The sequence below is a fragment of the Mauremys mutica genome, chromosome 8, assembly GCF_020497125.1.
Source record: "Mauremys mutica isolate MM-2020 ecotype Southern chromosome 8, ASM2049712v1, whole genome shotgun sequence".
NCBI classification, from domain to species: Eukaryota; Metazoa; Chordata; order Testudines; family Geoemydidae; genus Mauremys; species Mauremys mutica.
Genome location: NC_059079.1, coordinates 16,494,938 through 16,507,235, shown reverse-complemented (window position 1 = coordinate 16,507,235; position 12,298 = coordinate 16,494,938). Strand labels below are relative to the sequence as shown.

General features: G+C 39.9%; 1 protein-coding gene across 7 annotated transcripts in view; it reads right to left on the bottom strand.

The window, feature by feature from the left end:
- The window catches only part of PATJ (PATJ crumbs cell polarity complex component), a 216,834-nt gene that overhangs the window by 44,756 nt on the left and 159,780 nt on the right, over positions 1 to 12,298 (bottom strand). For all 7 annotated transcript variants that reach the window (XM_045028182.1, XM_045028179.1, XM_045028180.1 and 4 more), the window contains 3 exons: positions 7,881 to 7,955; positions 7,250 to 7,367; positions 5,462 to 5,598 (listed from right to left, as the gene is read on the bottom strand). In XM_045028182.1, coding sequence (XP_044884117.1) covers positions 5,462 to 5,598; positions 7,250 to 7,367; positions 7,881 to 7,955 — 330 coding nt within the window. The remainder of the gene's footprint in view (positions 1 to 5,461; positions 5,599 to 7,249; positions 7,368 to 7,880; positions 7,956 to 12,298) is intronic.

Here is a 12,298-nt window from a genome sequence, read left to right as displayed (position 1 = left end):
TCATTAACCAGACCTAAACTTTCATTAGTAATAATAATTAGCACTTATAACTTTTTACTTTTAAATCGCATCAAAAGCATTAATTCATACAACAACCCAAGAGGTAGATATTATCCCCCATCTTGTAGACAGGAAAAACTAGATGTGAAAAGGGAGTAAGCGATTTCCTGAAAATCTACAGAACTTTGCAAGCCATAATGAGAAGCAACTTCTGGCTTCCAGTGTTCAGATTACACCTATCAGTTAAGTATGACATTTTAGTTACACCCATCGAATGGCTATAAAAGCATGGTTCAGAAATTAAAATTAAATAGTTTACCCTCAAAACCACATCGGCTTCTTCTCTTGGATAATAAAAAAAGATTTAAAACATAAGATTTCTATAGCCATTTTTGTTTATAGTTTCATTCATCGTGTAATAGACTAACAACACTTTGTACCAATATTCAGGAGCAATATATTACTACTATCCTCAGGGGGACAGTATTATGCTCTTCATCAGTAGAGTAACTCAACAAATGTATTCCATTACAAATACATTTTAGCACTAGCTCGTATTAGTGATTTTACAGAAAACCTCCTGAACGTCAACTGAGTGTAACCAATGTAGTCATCTGCAAACAGCCTGAAAAAATGGCTTTAAGAGGTGTGAACTTGCTTTCAAAGAGGTGTTGACCCTGAAACTTAATGATGCCAACTTAAATGTCAATAGTGTTAACTACTTCATTGCTGAACATTTTAGCAGAAACATTCCTCACCACAGTAAAGCAACCTAAGGCTTCTCCAGGTGCTAAAAGCCCCAAACTGTCCCCTACCTGGTACCAAGCCCTCTTGCTTGACTTCCTCCTCCAACAAACTCTACAGTGAAGATACTGTATGCATTTTCAAGAATGCTCTTCAGTAAACTGAGAATTAAAAATGTTGGGGCACCCTAAAATTAAACCAAATTTGATTAACAGAGTACTTTTTGGTTGTGTATTTCATTTTCATATTTAAATCAATAAAAATGCTCCATTTTTAAAACGTTATCTGAAGCTGTCACAGAACTTCCACCCTCACATACCACAGAACCCAGGCCCTTTAACACAGAATTTAGGTCAATGTTGCTGTGATGTATAGGGCCTTGGGTAGGTGCTATGTAATGTCAGGTGGGTTCCTAAGGTTTTTTGTTGTTCTTTACTTCCACACCCTAAGTTAAAGGAGACTGTTTATATCAGAGATTACTTACTTGGAAGGAAAGGAGAAGCCTTACCACACTACTCTTACAAAATTAATTGCTGGTCAAATTCACACAGAGGCTTCCCAAATTTAACTGCTATAAAGGAGAGACCATGTGTTGAAGAGATGCAATGTAAGATAAGTGGGAAAACCAGCCCTCAGAATGAAAAGGAATAACTACTCCTCCTTAAATGCCAGGAGAGCACCAAGAAGAGAAGACAATCCCAACAAAAATGCTGACAGACATTTCAATTTTTCTAAGGACAGTCCTGACTTCTCCAGATCTGTCCTCTCAACAATTACATTAGTTCTGTCTGGTGTCCTGCTTCTCCTTTGAGTGCAGCCAGAATACTCAATTACAATGCATGCACCTTGACAAGTTTTTTTAAACAGAATAATAAGGTCTTCTTTCCGATAAACAATATTTTAGTTAAGAAACTGCATTCTCATTTCCTGTGGAAATTAACCTCCCTGCAACGTTCTGCCATATTTTAATGCCTCTAGTTTGTGACTTTTGATGATATTCAAGGTTATAACTTAAAAGTCATAGAATGTATTTCATTTTTAAGTGGTGCTTATTTTTGCAGGGCTGCCAGATTTACAATGCCAAAAACCAGGGCAGTATATCATAAACTTAAAGGAGCTTCAAAATAATTTTGAACTGGACATTTCTATTCCATGAGGCAGGCTGTTGTGGTTCACTGTATTAAGACTAAAAAACCAGAGCAGCAAATTAATAATTAAATAATTTGGGCTGCAAATATATTTAAAAACACATTGGGCTTGGTCTTTCTGTTCTTACCCTAGCTTTCTTTTTAGATTAATTTAACAGCCCTAGCAAAAATACATAAGCTCTTCATGGATCAGCTGGGATATTGGCACATCATAGTATTATTGTGAGCCAAGGTATATCACTAAAGAACCTATTATTCACAACTCAATGACTACATAGTTCCCCCTCAAATGTTTCCACAAAGTTATCCACACACAAAACACATGGTGGATCAGATGCAACTCTGAAGGAAAGGAAAGGAAAGAAATATGTGCTACTGTCTCATTTTCTGAGAGGCCAGTGCAGAGGGGAATTTTTCAGCAGCTTTGATGTGAAAGGAAGCGCTATTCGCACAAGCCTGCTCTTGCTCTACTATTGCTTGCCTATCCCCATATAGAGTACTTCTCTGTGACACCTACAATAGGTATCTCATTCCTATCTTCTACCTGTAGCATTTATACTCTAGGGATGCAAGATATCAACTCCCTATCTCTTTCAGACATGAGAGTGCACAGAGTAAATGGAGGCCTACAGGATAGTGCTCCTGTTCTCTTGCTCCCTGACCTCAAGAACTCCCAATGGCCGCATTTGAAAAAAAAAATTTTTTAATATCAAATGCAACCATGTTGTGGAAGCCAGCTTCAAATTAACTTCCCTCCGCTATGGAAAACTACAGGCCATGGGCACAATTTCCTGCCACATAAATAGGCCTGAAGTGGCTGCAGATATCTATGGGCCCCGAGTATCAAATAACTCACAAGCAGTGAAACTACGAGTCAATTATTTTGGCTTTACAAATATAAAATTTACCCATCTATCCCACAGAATTGAAAGTGAAGGATGAAAAGAAGCATGGGACATACTAATTAGCTATCAATAGTTCCACTCCTTTGTTCTTGCCAGCGGCAGCTTCAGGCACCAGTTCTCCAAGCGCGTGCCTGGGGCGGCAAGCCACGGGGGGCGCCCTGCCGGTCCCTGCGAGGGCTGCAGTCAGGCAGCCTTCGGCGGCTTGCCTGTGGGAGGTCCGCCAGTCCTGTGGATTCGGCGGCAATTCGGTGGCTGGTACGCCGAAGCCACGGGACCGGCAGACCTCCCGCAGGCAAGCTGCTGAAGCCGTGAGACCGGCGGACCTCCCGCAGGTAAGCTGCCGAATCCACGGGACCGGGGACATCCCGCAGGTGCGCCGCCAAAGGTAGCCTGCCTGCCGTGCTTGGGGTGGCAAAAAAGCTAGAGTTGCCCCTGGTTCTTACCTTATATCCCACAGAGCCAGAGGGAGGAGGAGAAATTTTCTAACAAACGCAGATGGTATTTCCCTCCACGGCTCCTGGTTTTGTTCTATTATTCTCTCAGTTTTCACCATCACACCACAAAACAATCATCTCCTCTTTGCCCTAGTGACAAACATGGCATCATAATACTGAGGGCCAGGTCACCTGATGGTGTAAAATCAGCTTTATTAACTGAGCTAAGTCAAATAAACCCACTGAAGATCTGGCCCCTTTAGGTCTACAATTTGTCTGTAGTTATGCATATGCATGTCCCATTGAAGCCAAGAGATTGTGTACATGTAACTGAAGAAAGAATCCCTTAGGTCCCCACAGTAAATTAGCAGACCAGACTATGGTCTAATAAGAGCAACTTGTTTACTATGAAGTAATGCTGCATACTTTTGAATTCTCAAAATGAACAAGATGAAGACCAGCTAAGATTTATTCTGGCAAGTACTGTAATTTAAAAAAGGAAGTCAGACATGTTTGAAAATTTACTTCATACGGATGAATTTCTCTATTGCTGGAAGCAAGTTGATAACTTTATAAATTGTTTTCTTTACAAATGTCTAGGCTGACACTTTAATAAATAATCTAACAAACATAGAATCCAGTCTATAATAGCTATTGAATTTAGAGCACAGTGTTTGGTTTTTTTCCCGTTTGTCCGCCAGCAGAAAATTTTATGTATTTCATTACTATGAAAGTTTTATAATGGATTGGCTATGACAGGATGCCACTTGGAATTTGAAAAAATTTAAATGAAGAAGCAGAGAGATGGCTCAATATAAAACCTCATATATGAATCCCCTGAGTTTTAGGGATCTTGATAAAATGGAACTTGGGCACAAACCATCCCAGTTTTACAAAATCAAAACTGAACCAATGATGTTTGAAAAACTTAAACCAGCTCAACCCAGTTTTGCAAAACTCCATCTGAAAGAGAATCATTTACTGGAACCCTACACATTTTGGAGCTTCAGATAAATGGGACCAAAATTCTGAACTACTTGAGATCTGGGTTCTAATATTATAAAACCAGGACATGGCCTACACTTTATAAAACAAAATCACCCAGTTGTGCCAATCCATCTCTCTCCCTCTCATTTATATTTTGCTTAAGATGTGACTTCCTCTGAAATGTTTCAAGTTGTACCAGCTGAGAGTAACAGACCTTACTGTTTAAAGATGTATTACTATGTATTTTCTTGAATAACTGTATGTAAAGAGATTACGAAGCAACTCTATCAGCTTAACGCACTTCATGGCAAGATTCAAAATGACCCAATGCTCATGCAAACTGCAACAGAGCTGTATCCAGAGAACTCTAGACTCAATTCGCTGACACCACGAATTTCATGTTGAAAGTCTGTTAAATTATAATACTGTATTGTATCTCTCAGAGAAAGAATGAAGAACTAAAATAGCAAATCACCTAGCACAAACAAGAAAGAAAAAGTTTAGGCTAGCTAACCTTCTGAACTTGCATATTGATGATATACTTTAATGGTGCTGAAAACAGTACACATTAGGATAGTACTGACAAAAAAAATCAAACTTTTTAAGCAGCATGGCGGGAGGGGTAGACTAAACAAAGGAACACACACAAAAGTAATAAAATTATCTTTGCCGTTCTGTGTCCAGCCTGGGGGGTACTGGCAGAGACTTAGTAGGTGTCCTGCTTAAACAGAGCACAAAATAAGCATTTGTGTTTTTAAAGTATGCAGGTGTTAGCACAAAGCGAAGCTGACATTCATTTTGTGATCCTGTCATGGACATTTCGGATAAAATAATTTACAATGTCATTACTTTTTTTAAATGAGAGGGAGAAGGCTTATGTGTAAAATAAATAGAGCTCATTCTAGGAATAATAAGTAATGAGTAATGGGAACTCATCGAAACCTTTAATTTATATGGTTTAAATTGTAGAAAGTGGGGTACATAATAGACAATTATGATGGTAATGGAAGGTAGTAGTGAAAATATATATAACTGTCAATTTAAAAGGAAATAATAAATATTGAATCTTACATATCAGGCAAAACTACCAAGTTTATTATGAAACCAGCTGTATGCCATTCACAACACTGAATAATTTAGCAGAGGCCTACTTGATATATGGTATTGCTTATTTCAAAATTTTCTTTTCTTTATTTTTTCTGCTTCTTAATTAAGGTAATGCATAATAGCTTAACAAACTCACAAGTGGAGTATCTTTCCCTCCTACAATGCTGAGACCAAGGCCTGATCGCCCCTTGGATATTTCTATAGTCATCTCTTGCCCTGGAACAACTGGGCATGTGGCTGGATCCACTGGCAACAGAGGAGGCAGTACATTGCCTAAAAACATTAAAAGAAAAAGAAATTAGTCAGCAATATTAAATGTGCATCCTTATTAGATCAATTATATGCACATTAGTAATTAAAAAGCAAAAACGTGCTCAATATCCCTATACAGTCATGTAGGAGGAATACTGTAAAGACAACCTAAAATCTGAGCTTAGAACTATTAGAATCTGATGTGAAATTGACTTCAGAATTGAGATGTGATTTGTGTGATTTTGTTCAGTATGACAAAACATGTTGCATTTAGATGTGACAACGCAGTATCATGGCAGTGAAACAGGGAATTTTTCAGGCTTACATTCAGGATTATTTTTTTTAAATCAACTTGTCACTTAGAACTAGACATGGTTCATATGCACTGTTGCAACACTTTTGTTCTGCAGCTGCAAAAGGCAACTATCCAAAATCAAAAGTGGCCCAAGATATTTGACACAAGAGCATTTCTGATATTAATAATGACCATCCTTTTGACAAACAAAAACTAAACAATCTATGATCAAGTTCTTGTAGTTGTTGTTATTAATTATTATTAAAATGGAGAAAAAACCCTCCTGTTTACCAATGGAACAGGAAATCAATATGGAAAGAAAAATTCCTTCAAACATTTAAAAGAGTATTAAATAATGGGGAAAATGTTTCAAACCTTTTTATATTAAAAAAAATTGTTACATTGTTGTAAGCAAGACACGAAAAGTAATTCTTCCCACTCTACTCTGTGCTGATTAGGCCTCAACTGGAGTACTGTGTCCAGTTCTGGGTGCCACATTTCAGGAAGGATGTGGACAAATTGGAGAGAGTCCACAGAAGAGCAACAAAAATGATTAAAGGTCTAGAAAACATGGCTTATGAGGGAAGATTGAAAAAAATTGGGTTTGTTTAGTCTGGAAAAGAGAAAACTGAGGGGGGCATAACAGTTTTCAAGTACGTAAAAGGTTGTTACAAGGATGAGGGAGAAAAATTGTTCTTCTTAACCTCTGAGGATAGGACAAGAAGCAATGGGCTTAAATTGCAGAAAGGGAGGTTTAGGTTGGACATTAGGAAAAACTTCCTCACTGTTAGGGTGGTTAAACACTGGAATAAATTGCCTAGGGAGGTTGTGGAATCTCCATCATTGGAGATTTTTAAGAGCAGGTTAGACAAACACCTGTCAGGAATGGTCTAGATCAGTGGTTCTCAAAGCTGGTCTGCCACGCATTTACCTGCCATGTTTACCTGCGGGAAGGGCGGCCAGCACATCCCTTGGCCCGCGCCGCTTCCCGTGGCCCCCATTGGCCTGGAGCAGCGAACTGAGTCCAGTGGGAGCCGCGGGACATGGCAGGTAAACAAACTGGCCCGACCCACCAGGGGCTTTCCCTGAACAAGCGGCGGCCCGGCTTTGAGAACCATTGGTCTAGATAATACTTAGTCCTGCCATGAGTGCAGGGGACTGGACTAGATGACCTCTTGAGGTCCCTTCCAGTTCTATGATTCACCTTTAGAACATCAAAATAAAAAGAACAAAGCAAAATGTGTCTAAGGAGGATTAAAACAATCCCAGTTACAGCAGAATATTATAACTCATTTTGACAGTACTTGCTATGATATTACTGGGGTAACTTTGCCATTAATGTAAGCTATCTGGCAGAAAGAAATAATTGGTTCTCACTATGGCTGGTGAACTCTGCCTCTGGAGAAAGATAAGAAGGTGTTGGTGCCAAAGATATCTCATGTAAACTGATGGGTGCTTTGGTTGAAGACTTTGATTGTTTTAACTGATTGAGGACCTAAAAGAAAAGGAAAGGAGAAATCAAAATAGTTCAATTGTTAAAATAAAAAAATACAAAGGCAGCATGCGTTGTTCTGAAATCAGCAGTAGCTATCGATTAAAGCACAGTATGAAGATCCTTACATTAATTGGATTGGCAATAGAAAATTAGTTTTAAGAATATTTAATATTCTTAAGAGCCAAATTGGGTAGGTTTGATACTGTGAATCCAGAAATGGCTGCAAAGAAAGTCCGATGGAATTTCATTTTGTATAAGAGAGACTTATCTGAGTGAGACAACGTTCTGAATTTTTAAAAACAGGAAACTGTATTCTTAACACACTCTTGCATGACTATTTTTACATATTTAAAGAGAAGGATATTTTTAAAACTATTCAGTGTTCAAATAAGAATTAGTTTGCTCTCTTCTCAGTTATAGAAGAGCCCTGGTAGCATAAATTGTGACACAACAAACATTTCTTCAATTGAACTCCCTTCCCCCAATCTCACCCTCAAATACAAACACACATACATTTTCCGGAAGTTGCTCCACCAAATCCTGCTGATCTACCATCAACATCTGTTTGTCAGCTTTGTTTCTGACATCCTGAACAGGGAAAAGGGTAATTTTATTTAAAAAAAAGAAGTCACATCAGCTTCAACTTTCATTTAAATTAAATTTCTTCAAAACCAGAAAAATCAAGGCTCTGATTCTGTAATGTGATACTATTTACACAGGACACACAATTACACTATGGAACTCTGCTACTTCATGATGCTGAAGCCAAGAATTTAGCAGGATTGAAGGAAGAACTGGACATTTACATGTAAAACAAGATTATCCAGGGCTGTAAGTACTTAATTTAGATGCAATACAGAGGTTAGGAGGAGACTCCTGAGGAATGGGGGGGAAGGGGTGAGATTATGCCACATTTGTCTATTGTGGGGTCTCTTGCACCTTCCTCTGACGCTTCTGGTACTAGCCTCTGTGGGAGACAGCTTACTGGATTTGATGCACCATGTGTCTGGCAATTCACATGTTCCTATGTACCTAAGAAATTAGAGTTGGGTATGTGTCTAACTTTAAGCACATTGAGTAGTCCCACAGGATCTTGCTGAATTGGGCCTACAAATAAGAGAGAACTAAACCACCATCTAATCCATCTCTCCCTTGCCCGTGCAAGATTATTCTCCACAACAAAATAAATACTAACAACGTTTCATCTAGTCTCGTTGTAAATCTCTCAAACAAAGGTGCTTCCATCACTTTCCAGACACAAATAGATCTCACTGTCAGGAGAGTTTCCTTAATATTCTGTCTAAATTCTTCTAACCTACATTTCATCCCACTGCTTCTAGTTTTATCTCCTTGTAACATTCTAAAGAATTCCTGGCCTTCCTTGGCATATACACTCTTCAAATGTTTTCAGTCATGACAGTTCTTCTTCACTGTCTCTTAGCCAAGCTCCATAAACTTATGCCAACATTTGCAGACTTAGGTAACTAACCACAGCTATTTATACCCATGTTAAAGCATCTACATAAGCAGCTTGATGTTCAGAAATGCTAGGCATTGACTTCAAAGGATATTATTGGTACTCAGCACCAGTGAGAAAAATCAGGACACTTATAAAGGTGCCTAAATATGGGTTTGAGTGCCTAATTTTAAGTACCCACATTTGAAAAATATTGGCCCTGTTTCCTCAAGGCTCATAAAAATTAATCATCTAAGGGTATGAAAAACAGTAGGAGACCTCTGCAACTGTAAAAGAAATACATTAAATTATTTTAAAATTTTCCTTTAAAGTTTGCATAAATAGCAGGAAGACAAGGTAGAGAAAGTGGCGATTACTCTATTACCAGACATGGCGAGGGAAAAATATGTAAGGAAAGATTACAGATGTTGCTTTCTAAGGGATTATTCTTATGAGCAGTGGAGAATTATTTCATTTGCTCCATCATTCATTATTACTATTCTTCATTATTCTTTTTGCTTTATGGGATTCAAAACGTGAAACTACATCTCACATGTATTGAAGTCTTTGCACATTAAGAAGTTATTTTATTTCTCTTAGCTTTAAATTCATATTAACAGACATTAACTTGTTGAAAAACACAAAGGTTATTGTGAATCTATCCCTGAAAATGTCTCAAATGCTTTGTGCTCAGCATCCCCTCAAATGTACCGGAAACCACTTTATGAAATCCCTCGGGCTAAGTGTAGTCAAAACGCCAGCGCTGGGAGAGAGCTCTCCCAGCGCTGTCCGTACTCCACCTCCCTGTGGGGAATAACGTACAGCGCTGGGGCTTTGACCACACTGGCGCTTTGCAGCGCTGGAGAGGGTGTGTTTTCACACCCTGCTGCAGCACTGCAAATTTGCAAGTGTAGCCAAGGCCTCGGTTACACATTGGGTGCGACAAGAACACAGCTTTCAGCTGTATAAAAACAGGTCAATGTTCCATATTCAGATATCTTGAATACAAAGCTATTTGTTTAACATTAATTTAATTATCCTTTCTATTTACATGATGCAGCAATGCATGCCCCACAGACATCAAGAATGCAAGCCGCTTGATGAGCACCCTCAGTTATCACTCAAACCATTCTCATCTCAGTCAAGATCCAAATTCTGAAAGAATCGCTTTATGGATTTAAAAACATTTCCATTCTTTTTCTATGACCCTTCATAGGAATCAGCATAGCCAGAGCCTCAGAAAAACATCAGAGCATTCTGTCAGCTAACCAGAGGTGAAAGTGAGCCAGTACGAGCCAGTACTCCGTACCAGCAGAGCTTTAACGTCCCTGCCCCGAGGTGGGGGAGGAATGGGCAGCGATGCTAGAGCGCTGCCGCGGCAAAGGGCCCTGCAGCGCTTTAATGTCCCTGCCTCATTGGCTCCCCTCTCCCCCGGAATGGGGGGAGGGGGCAAAGGGAGCAGTTGCCCTGGGGCCAGAAATTTAAAAGAGCCAGGGGCTCCGGACACTGCGAGCACAATAGCAGCGTCCATAGCCCCGGGCCCTTTAAATCAACACGGGAGCCCCGGGCAGCGCGGGCCAGGTGGCCGAAAGGGCTGGTTGGGGGATGCTGACCTCCAGCCCCGCCCCTTCTGCCCAAGGCTCCGCCCCTCCCAGGGGCCGGAGGGTGGCCAGAACTGGTAAGTGGCCTAACTTACTTTCACCCCTGCAGCTAACCTCCACCACCCAGTTAGCACTGTATTTAGTTGGTAGCACTTTCATTGATCCCAGCTGAGAAAAAAATTCCCTTCTTTCCACTCCTCTCTATCCAAACAGGTCCATGACCAATTCAGTTATGTAACTTTGCACTTCTAAAAGCAATGAACGGGCAGCATAGACTGTCCCAGGGCAGCCTGACACATTTACAGAGAGTTAATGGACAACATGAGTTGAATCACTTTGTATGTAAGTTTGTATTTTTTCATCATAAATTTACAAATAAGGTGAACACTCGTGGTGACGTGACTCTATGGGCAATAGGGGAAATATTATGCTCTCAGCAACAACACATCTTTTTCCTTTGGCCTTGACAGTCACCAAGAGACTGGCAGCAGGAATCTCTGTTTATCATGTCATCTAAAGAATGAGTCATTGAACACAGACCTGCAGTGTTAGCAAAGAGCAAAAAGTTAAAGTAGCAGTATGGGCATTGAACACATAACATTCTGGCTTGGAGGAAAGCAACAACTGCTAAGCCACTTATAAAAATGAGTATTTATATAGCAATATTATTGAAATCTCCAACACCCTTTATCAACTCCACATTCTAGAGTTATTTGCCATGATTCACCAAGTAATTTTCAAAATTTGGGTTTTGATAAAGATCTTACACAGCCTACTGTTCACTATTTTTACAGCCTATTCTACCTCTTGCTCCAGGGTCAGTATCATCTGAAACCACCAGGATGTTCCTGGTTAACCTAACAGCACTATATCCATCCTCCAAATCCATCTCCCTGTCCCTAACCTTTCACCTTCTCTTCAGTCTGACAACTCCATAGATAGGTTAGATAGATAGACAGATAGATGGATGATACTGACTCTGGAGTGACTGGAGACCACTGAGTGCAAGGTCATTACTGACAGACTCAATGGTCTAAACTCACCCCAATGTAAATCCAGTTACTTCAGTGGATGTACACCAAACATATATTGGATCAAGACTACACTGCCTAGTGGATAGAGCACTAGACTGGACCTCTGGAGAGCTGGGTTCTAATCCTGGCTCTGGCAAGTCAAGTCACTGCTCTGTGCCTCAGTTTCCCCATCTGTAAAATGGCAATAATGATACTGAGCTCCATTGTACAGTGCTTTGAGATCTGTGATAAAAAGTGGTATATAAGAGCTAGGTATATTATTATAAAAACAATCTTATCTTTCACCTTAAATTCTTCTCTTCTTGCTCTCTGTCATTGTTGACACACTAACATCCTTCCGGTCACCTAAATTTGTAATCTGAGTATCATATTGATGCCTTCTTTCCCCACATCTTTCCATTGTTTTCTTTGGACTCTTTCCCTCATTCATCCATTCTTGTCCACCTCTACTGCCAATGACTTAGTTCATGCTTTCATAACTTCCTGTCTTAATTACTACCAGGGCTTTGGCATGGAGCCCAGAGCTGGAGCGCAGAGCAGCTCCAGAGCAGTGGAGCTGCAGGTTTTTGCCTGGAGCCTGACCGGAGCCAGAGCACAGCTCCAAAACCCTGATTTACTACAACCTCATCCTCACTGGTTTCTCCAATTCCCAACTTTTCTGCTCCATTACATGCAAAATGCAGCTGCCAACATAATCTTCCCTTCGCATTGCTCCAGCCACATCTTCCCCCTCGCTCTTTCTGGATCTCTGAAATAGCTTCCAGTCTTCTACATTAAACTCATGCTTCACCTCATTTTCAAAGAATTCCAAAATGCCACTCCCAACTACATCTCTTGCCC